This window comes from Leptodactylus fuscus, chromosome 6 (assembly GCF_031893055.1).
Source record: "Leptodactylus fuscus isolate aLepFus1 chromosome 6, aLepFus1.hap2, whole genome shotgun sequence".
NCBI classification, from domain to species: Eukaryota; Metazoa; Chordata; class Amphibia; order Anura; family Leptodactylidae; genus Leptodactylus; species Leptodactylus fuscus.
Window position 1 is genome coordinate 58,576,501 of NC_134270.1, and position 24,923 is coordinate 58,601,423.

The window sequence follows — 24,923 nt, forward strand, 5'->3', positions numbered from 1 at the left end:
CAATTTACTCCAGACTATCATCTAACAGTAAATGTCCACCACAGGCATCTATTTTTGGGCTACAGTAACATCAGTGAGTTCCTTTGACATGACTGTGGCCAGAGTATGGTTGTGTGTATGATCCCTTAATGTGTCAATCCTCACCTGAGCACGGTCACGGACATTTCCTTTAGTCTGGAACTTTCCTCCACCATATATCACAGTCTCATATAGGGTGTATCCGTAGGACTGGCCGTTTCCATCATTCACAGGTAGGTTTTCCATATTCACTGGAAGCTCAGATTTGAAGGGCTGCAGACAAAGTGGTCATATTATTTCTTATGGTCTTTAGGGAGGATGTATCATCTCTGCTTTCTAAGGTTTGTACAGAAATCCTGCATCAGTCTCTTGTGCAAGTTAAAGGAAAAAAAAAATCAATTTGAGAATGGACAAGCACCCCAACAATTTCAGAACTTAAAAACAATTCCCCAACTATGACTATATCCTTTTTCCCTTATTTCCAGACCACACATTACTTTCACCATGTCCTTTCACGTCTTACTGACAAAGGCTGGCACCCCTACCTTCAGAGGTGGTGTAAGAGACTTGATTTAACCATAGATTTCGGTTGATTATAAACACTTACACGTCTCTATTGATTATTCCGAATCAGAGTGCTCCATCACTAAATGGCAGCTTGGTCACCCTGACTCCAACATTGGCTGCTCTTCCATCAGCCTGTTTCACATAAACGTATCTACAAATATGACATTGTTCCTATATCACTCTGCTCAGAGGCCATAGGATGGAGGAGATACGACTCATACCATTACTACAGATGTCAAGCCCCCCGACGTTGGACTCTTTCACTGTCTGTGGAATTGACCTATGGGACAACATTTCTGGAATAGGATGATCTCTTTCTCAATTACCCACTTCATCATCTATATCCTGAGGAATCTATTATGGGCAATATTTGGCTATGTTGACTAAATGTTCCAAAGGGTTAAGAAATTTCTTACTGCGATCGAAGCCAATGGCTGTAAAACTATTCTCCAGGAGTGGTTGAGTCCTGACCCACCATCTTTTGTTTGGAAATGGACTGGGTGGAGGCTTCTTTGCAGACAAAAAACTAGTCTGGCGTACAGGTCTTCCCCAGTGCTCCGCAGCAGCACTGATATATCGAACTGGTACCAAGGCCGTCCCAACTAGCGGTCATTCTTGGTACCAGCTCGATATATCACCACTGCTGTGGAGCACTGGTTAAGACCCACACGCCAAACTACTTTCAGACCTTTCCTTATGTCTAATTATGTTATGATCTGATTTCTGAGGCAGACTAGTTTTAGGACTCCATGGCCTCCATGCAAATACTCTCACCCCCCTCCAGTCTCCCTTAATCTGTGCTGCTCGCTTAGCACAGCTCTCCTCCTTTCTTCATCGGCTGCTCCCCTTCACCGGATACCCATTGCCCAGTGAATAGAGTTCAAAATACTAACGCTGACATACGAAGCCACCCACAACATGTCCCCTCCATATATCTCTGACCTAATCTCCCGCTACCTGCCCACAAGTAACCTGTGATTCTCCATAGACCTCCTACTCCGCTCTGTTCTTAGCTTCTCTTCACACAACCGTCTCTAAGATTTCTCCCGTGCATCCCTCATACTCTGGAACTCCTTACCAAGACACATAAGACTGACTCCCACAATCACAGGCTTCAAGAAGGCCCTGAAGACTCACCTATTCAGGAAGGCCTACAACCTCCAATAACACTACTGCCACCACACCACCATCTGTACAGTCTCTCCCCTCACCTTCTGTCTCTATCCCTCTTCCCTCATAGATCGTAAGCCCTTGTGGGCAGTGCCCTCTATCAATCACTGTTATTTATTATGCTTACTTATATAGCGCCATCATATTCTGCAGCGCTTTACAGATATTGTCAGTCACTGTCCCATATAGGGCTCACAATCTACATTCCCTATCAGTATGTCTTTGGAGTGTGGGAGGAAACTGGAGTACCTGGAGGAAACCCACGCAAACACAGGGAGAACATACAAACTCCTTGCAGATGTTGCCCTTGGCAGGATTTTGAACCTAGGACTCCAGCTCTGCAAGGCTGCAGTGCTAACCACTGAGCCACCGTGCTGCCCATTAGTATTATACTTGTTTTGTATATTTTGTGTACTGTATGTAAAATGCCAGAAAACTGATGTGCTGCATCTTTGGTGCAAGCCCCAATTTGCTACTTAAGGCTAGTTCACACGGGGGAAGTTGGTAGTGGATTTTGACGTGGAATGACTTCAATGGGAGCCGCCCGCTTCTTTTTTCTGCTAGCTAGTAGCGGTAAAAAGAAGCGGGCTGCCTTATCTTGCCGCGGATTCTGGTTAACAGCGCGAGGTTCTGGCCCATTCATTTGGGCCTAATCCGGAGCAGAATGCCGCGACGGGATGCCAGTGCACTGCACCAGCATCCTGTCACGGCAGCTGCAACGGAATGTGTACACGCAGAACTCCGTGCGAACTAGCCCTTAGTGTGCCACTCTGTCCTCTGTTACAATAGAGTGAAGCAGGGCGTGGATGAAGGTATGCCAGGGGCACCTTGGCCCGTCAGATTTATTATGACTCACACTAGAAAACTGACATGAGTTATTGCACAAATCTACACCAGCTCTTTCCAGGCGTAAATTTAAATTCTAGCACACAAAACCTCGTGAAACGAGCCAGAATTATTAGTAGGCCGGAGCCTCTTTGTGATGGTGACATGTAGCTCATCCTACCTCCCCTGTCAGGTGTAAAGCATCCCACAAGGACAGGCTGCGTTTCAGTGTCACGGCTCCATATGAGGTCTTTGTGAACAGAGCAGGTGTTGGAGTAAGAGGTTCAGCTACAAGACAAAAATATGAAAACTGGAGTCTGGAGAATGTGAACAAATATAACACAAGATGTATCAGGCATAGGAAGGCTGGGGCACCGTGACCGATACAGCTAGTCCAACAAAACAGGCACCATGGAGAACTATAAGTTACAAACACCGCCGTAGATACTTACTATGATGTTTGCTGAACAACTCTCGAAGCTTGAAATATTTGGAGGTGTAATCTCCGGTCTCAGTCAGCGGGGCGTCATAGTCTGAACAGACGAAAATATGAAACATGATACAATATGAGACATGGCATTGTAAAGTACAACAATATAGTAAAATGATATAAGACATAACATACTATGCTCTCTTATCAAGATCTTAAGGGGTTGTTCAGGATTATGACATGGCTGCTTCCAATACCACACCTGTGCAGTGGTTGTGTCTGGTATTTCAGCTCGGCTATTTTGAAGTGAATGGAGCTGAGCTTGCTTACTTACATGGCACCATGTTTTGTACAGTTGTTGGAAGGCGATACTGATTTCTACTGAGATTGTACACTGTATATACCCACATATGGCTTCCTGCACCTCATCCTTACCGTAACTGGTGACGTCTGAGAGGTATTCATGGAAGTGCAAAGCACCATTCATGAAACCAAAGTTGGTGCCTCCGTGAAACATGTAGAGATTAATAGATGCTCCTTTAGTCAGCACATCGGATACAGTGGATACCATTTCTGACAAAAGTGGAAAAAGTAATAAATTGACTGTAAAGGTAATAAGGGATCAGCGCCTGCTTCCTAGTGACGTATTACTTACGGTCAACATCAAATACATGATGATCTCCTCCCCAGTGGTCAAACCATCCTGTCCAATACTCCATCACCATCACTGGCTTGTTACCCTGCAAAGATGAGACAACCTTCATTATATCCATTGACAAACCTATATCAATAGAGATAAAGTATCTAACTTGAATTTAACTTTCATTTATTTTAGTAGATACTTTAATTTTATTTAATTTAAGTATTAAAGAAATCAATAAGGACCATAACTGCAGGAAATAGCTCTGCTCATTCTGATTTTGTAAGAAACATAAGAAATATGAAGTACCTATAACACATTCGAATAGATCCCATTGACTTTTACAGCTAGAGTCGCACTTGTGCTTTTGTTTATTGAAATCGTGGCATGTCCGCTGCAGATATTTTTCCGCAATGTGTGGATGGGATTAGCCAGAATCTCTTTCACCTTGCCGATACAGTAAAATGCTGTTTTTTTTGGGTTTTTTTGCTGTGTTTCAGGAGCAGACAAAAACACTGCATTTCTGCAACGTAGGGCCTTAGGATGAGTTCACATGGAGAATTTTGACACTGAATTTGCTAAGTAGAAAACTTCTGCTTCAGGAATGTGAAGCCGATTCTGCTTGACAAAAACCGACTAGGTTTATGATCCTGAATTTTAAGCTGATTTTGATGCTGAATTTGAAGCAGAATTAAACCTACAACGCAGTTAGGGGGCATTCACACGGAGTAACGCCGGGCGTGTATCACAGCCGTACACGCCGGCGTTACGGCAGACTGCCGAACACTTCCCATTCACTTCAATGGGAGCGCTCGTAACAGCGGTATTTACAAGCGCTCCCATTGAAATGAATAGGAAGTGTTCGGCAGTCTGCCGTAATGCCGGCGTGTACGGCTGTGATACACGCCCGGCGTTACTCCGTGTGAATGCCCCCTAGATAGATCAGGCTTACCCGAATATAAGGTTTTTGTCCTCATAATAATTTGCACTTCTGTCGGTGAGATATTAATTTATTTCACAATATGCAAATGAGCTCCAAACTGCTACACCCCTCACTGACCAGGAAAGCCCTCCTTCCTCCCTCCCTCCCTCCTTTGGCAGGCATGGCAAGGGAGCTATGCTGACTTCTTATCTGGCCCTTTCACTCAAAGAAGGAAGATGGGAAGGAGGGCATATTAGAGCAGCTTGGAGTCTAGCCCTCCATGCTACAGGTTGCTCATTTGCATACTGTGAAATAAATTTATATCTCGGCAACAGAAACATGAATTTTCTTGGGGAAAAAGTGTTACATTCAAGTCTGCCTGACCTAAGTATTGCTGGTTTAATATGCTTCCCCTGGTGACAGACTCCCATTAATAAATAATTGCTATCTTATTAAAAATACAATCATTTTGGAATATCTCTGAACTTTTCATCTGTTATTCCTTTTGGAAATAAATAAATACATTGGCAACTGTGTGTTACCATTTTTCAGATTAATATAAACTTCTACAAAAAGGTGCCCTAGAATTGTTATTTTAAGGGAAAAACAAGCACTTTTTTCCTGCGTAATATGTCAAAAGATGAGAAATATCCCTCTTCAAAGTGCCATTTGTCCAAGCACCTATAACCACTTGCATGTACACTGTCTGTCATCACCTTTAGCCCCTCGGAGATTACCATATGACTGTTCAGTGTGCTATATGGTTTTTTTCCCAGCTAGCACACTGACCCATTCATTTCTATTGGCCTGTATACACGACCATGAATAACATGGTCACATGTGCGGGCCGACAATCTGGGCCGCAAAATAAGGAACAGGTCCTAATCCTGTCTGATTTTGCAGCCCTGCTTCCTTGGCTCCTATTCATGCATTCCCATAGGTATAATTGATATCCTGCAATTTCCCAAACTATGATGGTTTTGGAAATTGCAGCACGTCCATAGAACATAATTTTTTCCAAGGTGTGGATAGGATTTGCTAGAATCCCAGCCACCTTGCACTGACTGTTACTGTGGCGTTTATGCCACGTGGAACCCCGACCTTAAAGCTTCCTAGATATTTTACATTCCGTCTGTAGCCACCACTAGGTTTTGCTTTGAAAAACGCAACAAAAAAAACAAAAAGTAGCGTTTCCGCATTGTGAGGCTTCATCTTAGTCGAAATATAACGGAATAATATGTGTGTTTGATATGATCACTGTTCAGCTGTTAACTCTTGTCAGATCGCACACCTTAGAGGTGCTGGGTAAACATTCAGCAGTCAGACCCATTGTTGGTTTATGTATTCACTTCAGTGTTTGCAGAACATCTTTTTCCATAGATACTACTGGGGATTAGTAATAGGTGTGAAACTTCAGATACACCAAAACCTGATATGTATGCATTACCTGTATGGATTCCAGATATGTGAAGAGGATGGGCTCAATCTTCTGGAAATTAATGGTGGCCAGGACTGATCAAGAGAAAAACAAAATTCATTTTAGGACTGTAGGTCAACAGTAAGTGATGCATCATTACATGATCCTAATGTTTCCCTATGAAGTTTCACAACAATTTTTACCATATTGAAAGTTGTGTGTAAGTCATGTGACTGTTATTGTAATTTGGGATTTTAGTGCAACCAAAATTTAGCATTTAGGGCTAGCTTTAATAGTGTAAAAATAAAACGATTATGTCAATGATGACTGTGTTGGACTTACCACCTTCCATGCTGCCAGAGCTGATCCCATCTTTATTATCCGAGGTCAATAACATTTCCACAATCCCTCGACGTAGCAAAGCCTGGAGCGACAGTGAAGTAATGCTCATGTTAAAGAAAGCCCATCACTCAGAATACTCAAATATAAGGGAATCACATAAAGCAAAAGGAATGGAAAGGGAATATGAAGAAACAGAATAAGCAAGACATTTCACTGCTTCACACTGTTCACCCTTGAGGCCAGACACTCACATGGAGTAAACGCCGTTGCAAAAACCACTTTTTAGAATCCTTGCAAAGTGGAAGGTATTCTAGTGAATCCCATCCACACATTGCGGAAAAATACATGCAGCAGTCAAGCTGTGATTTCCAAAACCATCGTGGTTTTGAAATCTCAGCATGTCAATTATACCTCCTGAAATGCCAGGGGTTGCACTACAAGTATAATGGAAGCATAACATTTCTATGAAAAGCGCTGCGAGAAAAGTCACGATGCGCTGCTGCTGCCATTTTTCCCACAGCGCCTGTTTGCTGCATTACGCTACGTGGGGCCTTAGCCTAAAAGGATTTACAGCCTTTGTATAAATAAAACTTATAATGTGCTCACACCTGTATCAGGCTTTTATCATAGGAACAGAAAAATGTCATTCCAGTCAGGATATTTGTTTGCTGTCGGTGATTGAAAATGCTATTATTTCCAGTAAGGGGGCGTTCACACTATCGCCACTGTCCGCCCTGGGGATCCCGTCCTAAATGAATGGGTTTTAAAGATGACCGCCAGCAAGCATCCCCTGTCCAGTTTCCCGATGCGGACAGCGGCGGTAGTGTGAACGCCCCTAAGCTATTATAAAATAAACTGCTGTGGTCATGGCTTGGGTGCACTGCACTACTACGGTATCTGCATAAGGAATAAAAGATTTATTTCTCAGAAGTAAAACTGGCAAGTATGTGCACCACTTGAGTAAGGGCTAGTACAACAGAGTTTTTTGCAAACTTAAAAAATCTGCTTCAGGAATTAGGAAATGTTTTTTGCCGCTTTTTTTTTTTTTTTTTAACATGATGCATTTTTTGCTGCGGTTTTTGATGGGTTTTTTAATGCAGTTTTTGCAGCGGTTTTTTGACAAGGTATTTAACTCCAGCATACTGTATGGACCTGGAAACTTCATTTTAAAAAAACTATGGCAGTTTCTGATGTGTTTTTGCAAAAAATTCTTCCAAAAAAACATGTTTTTTCCATCTCCCGCTTCCTTCCAAGTGTTTTTTCAAGACCAAATCTCTCTGATATAGGTCATGTCGCTTTTTTTCCCTCTAGCTAAGAAAATATTGAAATGAATGGGATGTATTTTTCAGCCTGTGGATATACCCTAACATCCCCCTACAGCAGTATATAACTAAGAGGTTTAACCCATAAATGTTTATTTACATTGACAAAACTTTATGGGGGCTTGTTTTTTGCAGGACAGGTTTTACTATAATATAAAGGGAAGTACTTACTGTCTTTATGAATTCCATGTAGTTGGCATCCTTGGCATAGGAGCCGTATTCATTCTCCACTTGCACTGCAATTATAGCGCCACCTCTGGAATACTGCAGTAATAGGAAAAACTTTAAATTTGAAACCTCAACATATCTTAGATCCAGCCCTCATCCTCAACAATATTATATTGGCCTAAAGGTGTGTTCACACAGGAATTTGACACTGAACTTGAGAAGGAAACCACCTCAAATTCTGCCTGAAATGTCTCCCATTCATTTCAATGGGAGGCAGTAGCTGATATTTTTCTGCTAGCAAAAAACATAAGTGCCCTGCTTATCCATTTAAATGAATTGGAGGCGGAAAATACACCTTTTCCGTTATGCTGAATTTGGCCTTAATAAAGGCAGACAACAGTGGAACACCTCTCTAAATTCTGCGTCGAATTCCACGTTAAAATCACCTTCAAATTCAGTGTCAAAATCGTTGTCGACTTTTGACAAGTAGAATAAATCTCCTTCAAATTTTCTCCTTGACAAATTTGGCATCAAATTTCTATATGTGACCACCCCCTTTAAAGAGGACTTTTCATGTTTGTCAGAGGGGGAGCTCCTTACTGCCCAGCAATGACGCTGAGCTCTGAGAGACGCCATTACCCAATACAAGTCTATGGATAAATACAGTTGGGGAATTTGTTCCTCACAGCCCAGCTAGACTGTCAGGAACGCCCTTTTGACAGTGGGCAGAGATCGGTGCACTTGAAATTGCGTCTGTATTCTGTTCGGGGGGGGGACTCCCCCGGACAGAATACAAAAGCAGATGGGAACCAACCCTAACTTTGCACTTTCTTGAAGTTAGACCGCTTATCTGCCCTAATGTGAATGAACCAGGTTTTTTTTTGTTTTTCTCTTTGCAGGGTGTTTTTTTTTTATCATTGCCATTATGTGTGAGGATATCACAGGAGGTTCTTCAGATTTCACTCCCTAGTATTAACGAGATTAATAAATGGTAAGGTTTAATACTACCGAGTCACTAATATTTCAGCGATGTGCTCTGATCGGTGAGGGAGCTTTGTATATATAGATCCTCTAACATATTTGGCTTTCAGTTATAGGCTCACCTGATGTTTAACAACTTTGGGAATGAGCTGGTCAAAGTAAGCTTCAGTTGCCTCAGCAAAGCCTTTGTAGGTTGTTCTCAGCTGCATTTCCTTGTCCCGCAGTAACCAGCTGTTGCAAACAGTGAGAGAGTTAGTACCAGGGACACTATATCCGAGAAGAAAAAGTTTGGTACATACAATTCATTTCCAGCCCCAGTACCTCATCTCTGCTTGTCATCAGTGAATGGGAATAGTCTTATTTACATCCAGGTGCTGAAAATTGCTCTATTTCCTATAATGTATCTACTTCATACAATGGTTTTGACTACTGGCTGAAATATTGTACCTGTACTGTCCACTATAGCTAACCCTAAAGTGTATACAGAACTGTAGGAGTCTATTGCTTCTGTCTCCACTCTCTGGCAGCAAGCAGCAATCTTGAAACAAAGTATATTAATAAGTTGCAGAAGATTTCATTACAGAATGAAAGGGGATGTCCTGGACTTCACTACTTATGACTTAGTATAGATCATCAATTGCAGATTAGCAGTGCGCCAAATTCCAACACCTATGCCGATCAGCTGATTTACTGGAGACGCTGTGTAACACAACTATACAATTTTGTTCATTGTATAGCAGCAAGGAAAGGTTCCGCAAGTTCAGTCTCATTCACCTGAATGGAATTAAGCTTGCAGCACCTTTCTTGGGCGTTACAAAGTGTACAGAGCTGTATAGGTCCAGTACACTGTAGCTTCGGTAAACAGCTGATCGGTGAAAATATCAGAAGTCAGATCTCCATTTATTTTCTATTGATGATCTATACAAATGATAAGTCATCAGTAGTAAAGTCCCAGACAACCACTTAATGCTTTAATTGAATAAAATCGTGACTGTTGTGCAGCAGACATAATTGTCATATTTAGCTTTGTCTGCAATTCACTTTCACTGGAGAGGAAAAATGTAAGTAAATTGTGCAACAGCCCTTCAGGAGACTTCAGATACTGGATGCAATTGTACAACTTGCTCTGCGTTTTGGGAATAACTTCATACAAACTCTTAGCTATAAAATGAAAAGTAAGAGGAGGCCAGAGATGACCAAAGGAATAAAATCCCTTCCACATCAGCTTTACCCTCTTGTTGTGCTCAGTATCAGCGCCATGGTGATAAACAGCCTTGTGAGACTATAAAACAAGGTGATATAAATAGTGAACATAAAACACATGGCCGCCCTGGGAGACAGGAACCTCCAAGGGGCAGTCATGTGGCTGTCAGCATAATGCACAATACTCAGGACAACAACACAGAAGCATTACTGCCATTTTCTAGTCTCTGCACTATGTGTATGAACTCACCTCGGCAGCCCCCCGAGATCCCACTCTGCACAAATATAGGGTCCTGGGCGTAAAATCACCCATAATCCCACTTCGGCAGCTATGTCCAAATACGTCCTGCAGGAGGAAGAGGAGATAGTTACTTACTGATCTTTAACAAATAAATACATATGAACATAGCAAAGAGAGTCCATAAGAAATAACCCTTAAGGGTCACAGCAAAAAAGCGCTGTGGGAAAAAATCGTGGCGGCAACACATCACAGTTCTTCCCGCAGCGCTGTGGACAGAAAGTTTGCAGAGGTTTCCTCTGCGGACATTCTGCTTCAATTATATCTATAGGGAAATCACCGGTGTTTAATTAATATAATTAACATGATGTGCAATGCTTTTGGAAATCGCCATGTCCGCAGTGCATTTATTATTACAAAGTAGGAAAAGGATTTGCTACAATCCCATCCACACTGCTGTAACTGTAAAAAGTCACATTTTTTCTCTGCAGTGTTTCCGCTGTGGGCTACCGCGGTGTTTACGCCACTTGGAGGCCTGACCTCACCCTGTATTTATGAGGTCACACCCCTTTTCCAACAAAAAAAACAAAAGTGGTAAGAGCAACATAACACCTGGACACTAAAGCAGAAGTAGCGTAATGAATGTGCAACAGTGTTGCTAGAAGCTGAAATGGTTAATAACACAGGGTAAAAGGCTAAATTCAACTCTCTTAAATTCAATGCCTGAGCAGACTTAAATAGCTGATAACAGAGAGCAACAGATTACACAGCAACTACAGGTGAGACATGAAACTTTATCAGCGTTGTACATTCTACACAACTGTACAGCCATCACCACAGGTGTAATGGAGATCTAACATTACCCAAGATCAAGATTTCCAGAGAAGTCAAACTTGCCCCTTTGCGGCTCGTGTAAATTCCATGGTACGTATCTAGGACACAAGAGGGGTTTACCGTTACTGATCCACAACATCATCACAGGAGAAACACAAATCATGTCAGAGTAACTACAATGACATAGCACGAGTCATATTACATGCCTAGGTCATATTACCATGTCATGTTACAGACTGGGATCTCAACCAGAGGTCGCACAACATTTTTTCCGGAAAAGTAAAAAGATATTCTTAATTTTTGAGGTGTATTTGTAGCCACAGAGGGGTAAGAAGTAGTGAATATAAATGACATGTAGGCATAATAATGCTAAGAGTAATCTATTTGTGCATGGAAACGATTAACACAATTGTCTTATGCTTGGTTCACATCTGCGTTGGTATTCTGTCCGGGGGAGTCCACATAGGGACCCCCAAACGGAATAACAAAAGCAATTGCAAGCGCTGTGCAGTAAAAGCACACGGACCCCATAGACTATAATGGGGTCTGTGTGCTGGCTACGCGCTGCCTGCACGAATCATGTGGATAGGAAAGTAGATTGAGAACTACTTTCCTGCGGAGATCTGGCGGCAAGCAAATGGTCCCTATTATAGTCTATGGGGTCTGTGAGCTTTAACTGGCACACCGCTTGCAGCTGCGTTTAATATTCCGTTCGGGGGTCCTCATGTGGAATTCCAACACAGATGTGAACAAGGCCTTACATGTACAAATAGCGAATTTAAGGTTTGTTTTTTATTTATTACGGCATTCACTGTGCTGCAAAAGTGAAGTTCTTTATATTCGTTGGGTTACAACAATAATAGCACATTTATATAGTCTAAAATCTTCTTGCTACACAAGTTGTAGTTTTGATTTATACATTTTTGGGGAATGCCTGACACTTTGATCATGATTTACTCAATTTTCTGGGGAAGGCAAAACACGGATTTGGCTATTTTGATCTCTCTAACCACTATAGTATTTGCTGTATTGTAAATGTTTTTCTATTTTTTATACTTCAGGCATTTTCGGATGCAGGGATGACTACGTGTTTGTGACCTAGGGAAAGGGAGGGTGATTTTTTTTTTTTTTTTTAACAATTTTTTTCGCTAGCCACCACAGGGGGGGCTTGACCCTATGGCCAGCTTTCATATACACAGAGGGCTCAGCATGGTATGCACACATTGGGGGATGATCGTTACTCAATCTGATCTTTATGTTGAATAAATTCATTCAAACCTGTCCAGCCTTGTTGAAATGAACAAAAGTCCACTTTAGGCTAAGGACCTAAGTTATGGAAACGCAGCTTTTTTTGGTGCAGATTTTGTTGCCTTTTTTTAAGCCAAAGCCAGGAGTGGATTGAGCAAAAGTAGAAGTATAAGAACTTCCTATATATTTCCCATTCCTTTCGTAGCCATTCCTGGATTTGGTTTAAAAAAAACGCAACAAAATCTCCTAAAAAAGCTGCAGTTAACGCAACATATGGCCTTGGTCTAAGGGTGTACTGCTGCCATATTATACACTTGCTTCAAGACATAAAAGCAGCTCATGCCTAGACACAAGGTCACCACCTGATTTTTTATTTTCTGCGTCCTGCTGCGATCTCTGTCTCCCATTGAAAACAACTGGAAGCAGATTCAGGGTGGAACCTGCCACAGATTTGGAATCCGCTCCGTGGAAGGTTGTGGCTTTAGTAACAGCAGGGATATAACTACTGTCTGTTCCAGAGGGAAACTGGAAGTGTATCATACTGCCAAGCTAGGACAAGGTAAGGGTACAAATTTAGGCCTGGGCAATTTTTGCCTAAAAATAAAATCTCAATTTTTTCAGGCCATGGGCGATTTTGGATGTTAATCTTATTTTTCATTTATTTCATGTATTTGCTTAAAGAGATTTTAAAGATTTAAAGAGATTTAAAACATTTAGTGAGCTGGCCCGGGGGGGGGGGGGGGGGGGCTGTCAGATATATTTGGTGCAGGCTTCATCCTACCACTCCAGAAATGAAATTCTGGAGGGTTCTTAAATGACAATAGAAGTGGACATTGAGGAGATGTGGATAGGAAATGTCCAAATGAAGGCACACTTACAATTCCAAGCAAAAAAGATATACAAACTGCTGTAGTGAACATGGACAGTCAAAGTGATACCTACGTTGTGAGTGTGTTCAGCCCACAGGCCTTCATCTTAATCATGCGATCCTTCCAGTATTCTTTGGGAACTCGAAAATAGTGCATAGAACCCCCCAGAATCCTCAGTGGCTCCCCCTCCAGCAAGAACTGTCCATTCTCGGCTTGTAGGCCTTTATGGCGGCTCCACATCCTGAAGGAGAAGGAATCCTGGAGGTGAGGCCTGTGGGTGAGAAGAAACTAGTTAGGGGTCACATATGGACTGGTTCATGCACAATTTAACCTTCAATACTCTGTGCAGTTGGAAACCTTGCTCCTTCCATTATGTGAATATGTCTGTGACCTCCCGGTCCACTCTTCTCCTGACGCTGTGCATGTATGCTTATATGTATTACATTCAATAACATATAAGAGAAGTCTGAATATACAAGATATATAATGAGAGCTCCCTACATATACAAGATATACCATACAGTCCTTACTGTATCCTGGGGCTCCTCACCAGCCTGTAACTGGAGAAAAGGAACAAGAACTCTGCACTGCTCATTATTTTTCTTATCTTGGAAGTCAATGTTCAAGGCTGTGAGTATTAGCAGGGTAGCACAAGCCAAAGGAAAGGATGACACTCTATTCCTATATATTAGACCTATAACATGGCAGGAAAAGTAAGGAGAATGCTTCTCCCTTTACACCAAAGCTTTGCTCCAGTAGTGCTGTGTATGACCAGTGACTCCAACATATCTATTGAAGTCTAACATAGTTTAATATTCACCTTCTGTCTTATCACAAAACTCAGATTGGTGCTCTACCTCCTACCCCCATATTCTTTACACTGCAGCTTTGCTTGCTCAGATGGACTTCCTTAGTGAGACAGTCTAATATTTATAAGGACATGCCCTCAGATGTCCTATACATCTATCATTCAGGTATACTGTATATGTCATTTTCTTATGTCTGTACCATCTGTCTCTGACAATAGCTGGCAGCCCGAGGTCTGGGAGGGAGAAGTGTTTTGTATGGCAGCCATACAGATGCTTCTGAATAAACTCAATAGAATATATTTAACGGCCATCACATTTCATATACTCTCAGGTACTAGTGTATACAGTCTCTTTGCCCTGTGCGACTGGTGCAGAACTGACCTGATCTGTCCTGGCATCCTGAGAGTTATAGATTCACAGGTCACTAACCACTGGATTGGAGAAAAAGTTTATGGCCCTAATAAACCGTAAGTCCCCAACCAAAAGAGAAAAGGTTTGCCTCCTTCACCAGGAGATGGGAACAATGTGGTGCTCACCAGGCTACCGCCAACACCACTACTCCACCGACCCCTTACAGGTTGCCTCATGGAACTTCCTACCAGCAAAACAAGGATTCGCACTGTAAACAATGGGGTGTTCACTGTGAAGTTCTTTACTGTATCGATGTTCTTATTACAGTAGACAAGATGGCACAAGTGGTAGAACATTGGGATCAGCAAACAGTTCTCCAAACCTCAGTGACAGACACCACAAATCCACTGTTGTAGGGGATATAAACCCATTATTTGGCTACTTAGGGTGTTGGTGATGCCCTAGTTCCAGGGACCTGCTGACAATTTAGAAGAAAGCTCTCTTCCAGGCCTTTTATTCTGCTTGCTATTCTCCTAGCAGCAAGATGCTACTCTTCAAGCATACTATCCAACTACTACTCTCAAAATTGGGAATGGGGCAATTTCCTGCTCAGGGTAGCCTGGGCACCTCTAATGCCAGTGGGATGTAACATTCAGTGCACTCCTGGGGTGCAACACATAGGCACAACACAGTTTTGCCTATCCAGAGCCATTGTGTGATCCAACTTCTAGAACTTGGAACATGCGCTAACCTGCACCAGTTAAAGTAGGATGTACTTACGACATACATCGCAACACATGCAAATATAGCATAGCAGGTAAAACAACCATCCCAACCATAAACTCTAAACATGACACACTGTGCCGAGGTGGTATCTCTGCCAAACCACATGTAGAGGGTGAATATTGGTTAAACCGCTCCCCTGCGAACTTGAGAGGAGAACTTACTATTTAAGGCATATATCCACCTTATACTATTAATGGTACAGGTACTTATCTCCAGGAAAGATTACTTAGAAGGTCACATTAACCTTAACGACCGGCCCATAGTAAGATTATGTCGGCACTGACAGGTCCTTCCTGACTGCCCTATAGTAACATTATATCGGGCAGTCAGGGAAGGTTTTCCCTTTAAGTGCCGACGTAATGGAGCAGGTGTTAGCTGTATCTGACAGCTAACACCCTGCTCTGTAACCCCCCATCGGAGATGAGCTTCGATGGGGAAGGTTTAACAAAGGGTTCTGTGATGTTGCCAGGATCCCCGGCGCCTCCCGCGGCGAGATCGGGGGTGCTGGTATGTGCACTATGCAGACTGGGGTCTGGCCAGTGACCCCAGGCTGCTTGATTCCCCAACATACCTGGTTGATCCTGCCGGCACGGAGGAAGTCAAGTTGTGTGTCTGCACAGCTTGACTTCCTGTTATACACTGGGAGACATGTGCAGCCTGTATCTCCCAGTGTATAATATTGATTCAACAATGAAGTCCTAAAGGGACACACGAAAAAGTGAAAAAACAAGCGAAAATAAAGTATTTGAAAAAAATTAATAGTTATAAAGCCCCTAAAATTCCCTTTTTTCTAAAGAAAGTGAATTATATTAAAAAAAAAACCTAAAAATTAATAAAAAACAATGCATATTTGGTATCGCCGCATCCGTAACAACAAAACTGAAACAATATTTAATGTACACGGTGAACGTCGGAAAAAAAAACCCTGAAAAAATATGCTATAAAAAGTGATCAAAAAGTCACACGCACCCCACAACAGTACCAATAAAAAGCACAGGTTGTTCCACGAAAAATAAGCCCCCAACCAACACTGTCAACCGAAAAATACAAATTTTACACCTCTCAGAAGATGGCAATGCAAAAAAACATTGATTTATGTCCTCAAATGTTCTTCTGTTCTGCAGAATTAGTATCTCATAAAAAATAATATAAATGAGGTATCGCTGTAATCGTACCGACCCGCAGAATAAAGGCCACATGTTACTTATACTGTATGCTGCATGGCGTAAAATTAAAAAGGTAATTTTTTTTTTTTTTTAATCCAGCAAGAAAGAGTTAATAAAATGTATTCAGTAAGTTGTAGGCACCTAAAAATGGTGTCATTACAAAATACATCTCATCCCACAAACAACAAGCTCTTACATAGCCACGTCACCGGAAAAATAAAGAAAATATAGCATCTAGCAATCTGAAGACAAAAAACCCTAAAAATCGCCAAATCATTAGAACACAACTGGCAGCGGCAAGAAGGGAATGTATAAGCTGAGCAAGCGGATATCAGGGGACACCCCAGATTTACAGCTTATGAGGGAAAATATACTAGAAGTGACCCCCAGAGTGACTCCCCCAATTATAGGAGCTACTGGGACATAGTAGGAAATTCGGTGTTTGCAATGTCCTCCGCACCGCTTATATATTTCCTCTTCACCATCCGCTGTGCAGACACGTCTGGGATACTAATACTCACTACACCCCCTGATAAATTCTATGAGGGGTGCAGTTTTCAAAATGGGGTCACTCCTTTGGAGAATCCACTTTTCTGGTACCTTACAGGCTCTACAAACATGACATGGCGACCAGATACCAAACATCTGAATCTGTACTCCAAAAGCTGCATCGCACTCCTTCCCTTCTGCGCCCTGCTGTGTGCCCAAACTGCAGTTTTTGCCACATGTATGACACATGTATGACACTGGTGTACACCGGATAACGGACGTAATGTTATGTGTGGGTATAAACTGATATTGGGGCACAGCTGGACACAGAAGGGAAGAAGCGTTACTGGGTTTATGGAGCACCGACAGTTTGGTTTTTGGATGCCATGACACTTTTGCAGAGATGAAACGCCAGTAAAGTGGAATCCCCTGATATGAGACCTTATTTTGGAAACTACACCCTGAAGGATTCATCCAGGGGTACATAGAGCATTTTTAACCCCCAAGTGTTGCTATAACTTATTATCCATAAATGAATACGAAGCTGATTGTGAGAGGTGAAAATGACAATTTTTCCAGGAATACGTCATTTCAGTGTGTAATATGTTGTGCCCAACTTGTATGAGATGAACGCTCTAAAAGCTGTTGTGCCCGGGATACCCGCTTACCAGTTTTTGGAGTGTGTATCTCTGCTCACATAAGTTGGGCACAACATATCGGACACTGAAATGGCAAATTGGAAAAATTTCATTTTTAAAGGGGCTCTATCAGCAAAATTATGCTAATAGAGCCCCACATTTGCGTGAATAGCCTTTAAAAAGGCTATTCAGGCACCGTAAATCTTATATTAACCCCCGGTCCCGTTTTTAAATAAAAGCATTAAAACATATATGCAAAATTTACCGAACGTGCACCATGGGCGGGGATAAACGATGTGACGTCAGCTTCGGGCACGCCTGCCTCTTCTGTCTTCTTTTAGTAACGCCCTCTGGTTCTGTGTCGTCTTCCGACTTCTTCTTCTTCTCTTCAAATCCCGCGCCTGCGTAGTAGCGCTTCCCTCCGAAGCGCTACTGCGCAGGCTCACTCGCGAACTGCCATTAAGTAAAATGGCGAGAGCCTGCGCAGTAGCGCTTCGGAGGGAAGCGCTACTACGCAGGCGCAGGATTTGAAGAGAAGAATCCGGAAGACACGGAACTAGAGGGCGTTACTACAAGAAGACAGAAGAGGTAGGCGTGCCCGAAGCTGACGTCGCATCGTTTATCCCCGCCCATGGTGCACGTTCGGTAAGTTTTGCATATATGTTTTAATGCTTTTATTTAAAAACGGGACCGAGATTTAATATAATATAATATAATATATATATATATATATATATATAATATAATATATTTACGGTGCCTGAATAGCCTTTTTAAAGGCTATTCACGCATATGTGGGGCTCTATTAGCATAATTTTGCTGATAGAGCCCCTTTGACTTTTCATTATCAGCTGCGATTTCATTTCTGGAAACTAAATAAATGCAACACTCATGAGTTGATAAATCCCATCAGTGGGGTAGTGTCCAAAATGGGGTGACATGTCTGCGGATTCCACTTTATGGGCAATTCAGGGGCTTTGCAAAAGTGGCATGATGTCCAAAAACCAAACTGTCCTCTAAAAATCAAAATAGCGCTCCTTCCCTTCTGTGCCCAAACAGCAGTTTATACCAACATATGGCATTAAGTCCGTTATCCGGGATACACCAGTGTCATACATGTTCAATCACACCTGATGAAGGTCCTAGAGAGACTGGTCCTGACACACCTACGCCCCCTAGTGAGCTCCGCTCTGGACCCCCTCCAGTTTGCCTACCGGCCAGGCATTGGGGTAGATGATGCCATCATCCACCTTCTTCATAGAGCTCTCTCTCACCTGGAGAAACCCGGGAACACTGTGAGAATAATGTTCTTTGATTTCTCCAGTGCGTTCAACACCATTCAGCCAGGGCTACTGAGGGAGAAGCTGAACCTTGGTGGTGTGGACCATCACCTGTCCAACTGGATCCTAGACTACCTGACAAACCGCCCTCAGTATGTGAGAGCCCAGGACTGTGTGTCTGACACTGTGATCTGTAGTACGGGGGCACCTCAAGGTACAGTTCTTGCCCCATTCCTCTTCACACTGTACACTGCTGACTTCAGGCACAACTCATCCAGCTGTTACTTACAGAAGTACTCCGATGACTCTGCTATAGTCGGCCTTATCACTGATGGCGATGATAGGGAATACAGAGACTTAAACCAGGATTTTGTTGAATGGTGCCAGCAGAACCAGCTCAGCATTAATGCTGGGAAGACCAAGGAGATGGTGGTGGACTTTAGTAAACGGAGAGGTGCTCCGACCCCGGTGGAGATCCAAGGAACATGTATTGAGATAGTCAGGACCTATAAGTACCTGGGCGTGCTCCTCAATAATAAACTAGACTGGGCTGATCACCTGGAGGCGCTGCACAGAAAGGGCCACAGCAGACTCTACCTGCTCAGGAGGCTGAGGGCCTTCGGAGTCCGGGGGACACTTCTTAGGGCCTTCTTCAACTCTGTGGTTGCCTCAGCCATCTTTTTCGGTGTGGCCTGCTGGGGAAGCAGTATATCAACCAGGGACAGAAATAGACTTGACAGGCTGATCAGGAGGGCCAGCTCTGTCCTGGGGAGCCCCTTGGACCCAGTACAGGTGGTGGGTGACAGAAGGATACTGTCTGTGGTGACCTCCATGCGGGAGAATAAATCCCACCCCATGTATGGGACCCTGATGGGACTTGGCAGCACTGTAAGCGACCGTCTGCTTCACCCCAAGTGTGAGAAGGAGCGCTATCGCAGGTCCTTCCTTCCAACTGCGACCAGGCTGTATAATCTACATCAGACCAAACGAAGAGCTCTCCGCACAGAGAACTAATGATTATGAGGATGACCATGAGGTCTTCCTCTTTCTCTTCTGTTTTTCCTTAGCTGCCATGGACTCCTAGTATATCTTCTCTTCTCAGCTTATCTGTGTCTACGTCTGTAACATATTACTGTGTATTATCCTGTATCTGTACTACTATGCTGCTGTAACACGCTGAAATTTCCCCAAGGTGGGACTATTAAAGGATTATCTTATCTTATCTTATGTGCAAAAAAACTGCCTATAAAATGACTCTTTTGTGTAAAAAAAAAATATGATTTTTTTTTTTGTTTGGTGAAAATTTTCTCTAAACCTATGGGGTCAAAGTACTCACTATACCCCTCAATGAATACCTTAAAGGGGTTGTCCCATCACAAGGATCCTATCTATACTTCTAGTTTATGTGGATATAAGACTTTTCTTAAATACATTGCTTTATCAAAACTGCTTTGTTTGGCCGCTATCTTAATTTATTCACTTCATTGTTTACACTGCGTTGCTATGACCACAGGCCGTTTTGAGCTTATCTGCTCAGTCCCCAAGTGAAATAGCTGCCTGCTCTCAGGGGGGGGAGGGAGGGGCTGAGTGCTGGGAACAGCACTGAGCTGTGTATGTCTCTGCCACAGACAAGCAATGGAGCTCCTCAGATAGGGGAGGAGGGGAGGTGAGAGCTCCGGGGTTTCTGAGCTCTTTATCTCCTGCTCTTCCACTTATCAGTCGGTTTAACTGAATTTGGCTGATAAGGGCTGAGATAGGGAGTCTGGTACCTCTGTATGTATTACAAACTGACTCAAATCCAGCTCTGCTACATCAGCCTCTACATCAGCTTCATACTGTGGTAATTCATTTACAACCAATCCTTCATTACTGACTGCAAACATAGCAGATAGCAGAGCAAGTGAAACACCGCCCACCAATGTGCCGAGAAAACCAGGAAGTGAAGAGAGCACACAGCCTGCAGGTTGGTGAACAAGCGTGATGGGAATACCCCTTTAAGGGGTCTAGTTTATAAAATGGTGTCATTTATGGGGGTTTTCAATTGCTTTGGTAACTCAAATCTTATTCGAATGTGCAATGGGCCTAAAATATCTGCAAGCAAAATTTGTGTTTTGAAATCCAATTGGCACTCCCTACCTCTTGGGCCCTACCGTATGTGCATACATAGGACTAAGGCCACAAAGTGTACATACTTTTCAATGAAACAAATGGATTGTTTATGTAATGTATTGCCCTGCTTCGTCCTCCAGAGCTAGACATTCTCTTGGTAGCCATTCTCTACTAATATAGAGTAAACATAACACCCCACTTTATTGTTGTAGAATAGGGTATTTGAACAAGACAGGCAAGGCCCTTTAAGTAAAAATGCCTCCAAGGTTCAGGTCAATAAAATGCCTCTAAGGTTTAGGTCAATGGTATAGTACAAAAAACATATCTTTTGTCACTTTATCATGTTACCCAAAAGCAGGTTTTCTAACAAGACCAGCCCTGGTGCTGACAGACCATAACCACACAGAGAGTAGTTCATGGGATGACATTTCCATTGCAATAGGAGTACAATGTGCTTCGTATATTTACTACGGACTGCATGCAATTGGAACAAACCTTTAGCTGTGAGAAGTATGAAAAGGATTAGTTTTTAACGTTATTCCCTATAGACAGGATAGGGAATAACAAGCTAGATTGGGGGTGTCCGACCACTGGAACCCCCCACAATCACGATAAGAGGGGTCCCACTACCCTGTCCGAATGGAACATTGGCCACTCTTTTCATTCCATATGGCACTGTGGGAAACAGCCAAGCACTGTACGTGACTATCTTTAGCAGTTCTATGGACAGTGAATTCTCCTTGGTCTCATGATCGGTGGGCTTCCCAGTGGTCTCGCTTCCACCAACCAGTATGTGACACCTTTCCTGTGGATAGGGAATAAAATTCAGTGCATCGGGCTTGTATACAAGTGTTACCATTCACTGACAGTAAGTAGGAATCATGAAGTGAATTGAGGAAGTAAATAGAGATGAGCGAACAGTGAAATATTCGATATTCGTTTCGAGTAGCCCCTCAATGTTTGACTACTCGAATCGAATATCGAACCCTATTATACTCTATGGGGGGAAAAATGCTCGTTTCGGGGTAGGCAACATTCGATCAAATTGAACTTACCAAGTCCACGAGTGAGGGTCGGGCTGGATCCTCCGAGAAGTCCTCTCTGTGCAGCATCCCCGTGGCATCTTCCGGCTCTGAATTCACTCTGCCAGTCAAAGCGGCCATTTTCGTTTAGTGCGGGCATGCGCAGTCGGCTCTGCCCAGGCCCGATGCCTGGCAGAGTGAATTCAGAGCCGGAAGACACCGCGGGGAAGCTGCATGGAGAAGACTTCTAAAGGTAGGAGAAGAACCAGCGTTGATTGGCCGACTGTATAGCATTCGGCGAATCAACGCTGGTTCTGAATCGAATTTTTCCATTTGAATAGCAAGTGGTACTCAATCGAGTACGAGTATTTCGAATAATGTAGTATTTGATCGAATACCTACTCGATCGAATACTACTCGCTCATCTCTAGAAGTAAACAGTATATAAGAACATTGCAGAACCTGTCAGTAAATAACTTCATGATGCTGTTTGTTCACTGGTGTTCTCTAATAGAGATGAGCGAATATACTCGATCGAATACCTCGGCCGCATAGCTCCCGGCGGCAGGGAAGGTGGGGGGGCAGTAAAAATTTGAAGTCCCGGAAGTGTTTTTGCAGCGGGAGCTATGCAGCAAAGGTATTCAATTGAGTATATTTGCTCATCTCTATTTCTAACAAACCACTGAGGCCTTCACAGAACAGTTTTATTTATACTGAGACTGGATTATATACAGCTGGACTCTATTAACTAATGAAGTGACTTCTGAAGGCAATTGTGTGCACTGGATTTTATTTAGGGGTATCAGAGTACAGGGGGGCCAAATACTTTTGCCCATCACACTTTTCAAATTTGTATTTGATTAATATTGTGAAAACTCTGTATCATTTTCCTTACACTTCACAATTATCTGCAAGTTTGTATTGTTCTATCACTTAAAGTCTCAATAAAATACTTTTGCTACTATATACTATATGTATAGTAATATAATAATTTTATTATAATCCTGCAAGAAATAGCCTAACAATATTCAAGACAAATTGAGCCATTTACATCAGTACAGAAACAAACATCACTTTTCATTGCATAGTATGCAGCTAACTTGGTGTGTCGATGATGAAAGTGTGAAGTTTTGGTACCAGACAGGGCTGGGTATGTCCATTGGAATATTTCCAATCAGTGGCGTAACTAGGAATGGCGGGGCCCCCGTGGCGAACTTTTGACATGGGTCCCCACCCCCGACCGACACCGAAGACCAAGACCCATTGAAATGAATGGGATCTGTTTTGAGCGCTCACATTCTGACATGTGTATACATGCCAGAATGTGGGCCCGTAAACTCCGTGTGAACTGGCCCTTAAAGAGGTTTTCCCATCTCATTGTCTCAGCAGGCTGCCTGCAGTCTCTTCCTGTATTTCTCCCCCCTCCCCTCCCAGCTTGAAGAATGGCCTTAGAAGTCTCACAACACTTATGCAGATAAGATAATATGCAGATGCTTGTACAGAAGTGTTATCTGTGTGTTTAAATAGAGAGATAACAGACTTGGCTTTATCAGTAAACTTCAATTAGCTGAATGGATTGCCTTGCCAGCAAGAGCAGTGAGTGAGTGACGTCAGTTGTCCTAAAGGTCCGTGGTTAATAAGCAATGCTGTGTAAACAATGGGAGGAATAAGTTCACATAGCAGGCAAACAAAGCAGCATTTCTAAAGCAATATATTTAAAGAAAGCGTTCAATTTACATAAGCTACCAGTATAGATAGGATCCTTGAGATGGAACAACCCCTTTAAAATGGCCGGGCTTTCTGATAAACATTATGTTGGTAGGATCTGCTGATCACAGTATCTGAAGACTGGGATCAATTTTGATGGTTTGCTAATCTGTTATTCTCCCGAAAGTGGCTCCACAACTTTTCCAGGACATATACTGAATTTGGGTCATACGTGCAGCTAAAAGGGAGTTTACCACCACCAAAACCACTTCTAATCCACTTGTATGCTGCTATAGATACGGTTAACGGTAACTGGTCAAAGCAGCGACGCAAGGGGGCACAGAGGAAAGTAGTCTGAAAGTGAGTAGCTCAATGACGGTCAAACATTATATGAGAACATAACAAAGAGGCCATATTGTCACAGTTCATGAACAGTGAGAAGTGTGAAACGTATTATTATACAGGCTGAACTTGTATGAGAACTTAGCCTCCTATAAAAGAAGAGAATCTCCTCTTTCATATGATAATAAAAGCAAGTTTCTACATTTTATAATGTCTAAGATATAACAGTTTGAAGTGCCCTTCTCCCATCCTCATTTTCTCTTTATTTCAACGGCCCCGTACGCTGTACACAGTGAGAAGACAGCTCTCAACAGAGAAGCAAATGCAAGAATAAAGAAGTGCAGGATTTCACAAAATAAGAGCTAAAATGTGTTAACAAACTATATTACCAAATTTATTAGTGACCTAAATGCTGTTAGAAAATCAAAAGTTGGAAAGTTTAGTTACGCTCAAGGTTGTCCGGGTGGTCCGGTGTCTCCTAGCACGATCCGGTCCTGCTACTCTGGTGTCTTCTTATGGCAGAATTCTTCACCGCACGTGAACGCTAAGGCATATAAGCGACCTAAGGAAAGTCAGTCTTTCTGGTTTGGGTGTGTCACTAGGTGGCGACCACAAAAGAAAATGCAGGAAGATTGTATTTTAAAACAAGAAAATATGTCCGCCATTTTATTTACCAGCCTTACAACAGCACCTAAGTGGTTTGGTAGCAATTTTGTTGGTGGTAGACTCCATATAACCATGTAAATCCTTTTGTCTTACTTACCTTGTATTGTATTCTTCTCAAATAAAATGCCAGAAACCCTATGCTGCACCCCTTCATATTTCATGGGACATTCATTATACATGTACGTTGCTCTCAACTATCATAGCATGAGAGCAATGGACATAGACTGTACTAAAGTGACAGATGCAGACAGAACCATCTCAGACTTGGATCACAAAGGCGGTTTCCATGATGGACACTTTCTTCCATCTGGTTTGTATATTGTTGTAGCAGAAGAAAAAAACTTTTCTTCCATCAGAAAAGTAA

At 42.6% G+C, this 24,923-nt stretch overlaps 2 protein-coding genes across 2 annotated transcripts in view; both read right to left on the reverse strand.

The window, feature by feature from the left end:
- The window catches only part of VPS26B (VPS26 retromer complex component B), a 188,144-nt gene that overhangs the window by 101,607 nt on the left and 61,614 nt on the right, over nt 1-24,923 (reverse strand). The gene's annotated exons all lie outside the window — the stretch shown is intronic.
- GLB1L2 (galactosidase beta 1 like 2) overlaps nt 1-24,923 on the reverse strand; it is a 50,387-nt gene that overhangs the window by 18,261 nt on the left and 7,203 nt on the right. The window contains exons 2-13 of the mRNA XM_075280043.1: nt 13,268-13,465; nt 11,107-11,175; nt 10,256-10,351; nt 8,925-9,033; nt 7,825-7,917; nt 6,332-6,413; nt 6,020-6,084; nt 3,666-3,750; nt 3,446-3,583; nt 3,033-3,113; nt 2,762-2,868; nt 145-291 (exon numbers count right to left, since the gene is read on the reverse strand). Of these exons, the coding sequence (XP_075136144.1) occupies nt 145-291; nt 2,762-2,868; nt 3,033-3,113; nt 3,446-3,583; nt 3,666-3,750; nt 6,020-6,084; nt 6,332-6,413; nt 7,825-7,917; nt 8,925-9,033; nt 10,256-10,351; nt 11,107-11,175; nt 13,268-13,465 (1,270 nt within the window). The remainder of the gene's footprint in view (nt 1-144; nt 292-2,761; nt 2,869-3,032; nt 3,114-3,445; nt 3,584-3,665; nt 3,751-6,019; nt 6,085-6,331; nt 6,414-7,824; nt 7,918-8,924; nt 9,034-10,255; nt 10,352-11,106; nt 11,176-13,267; nt 13,466-24,923) is intronic.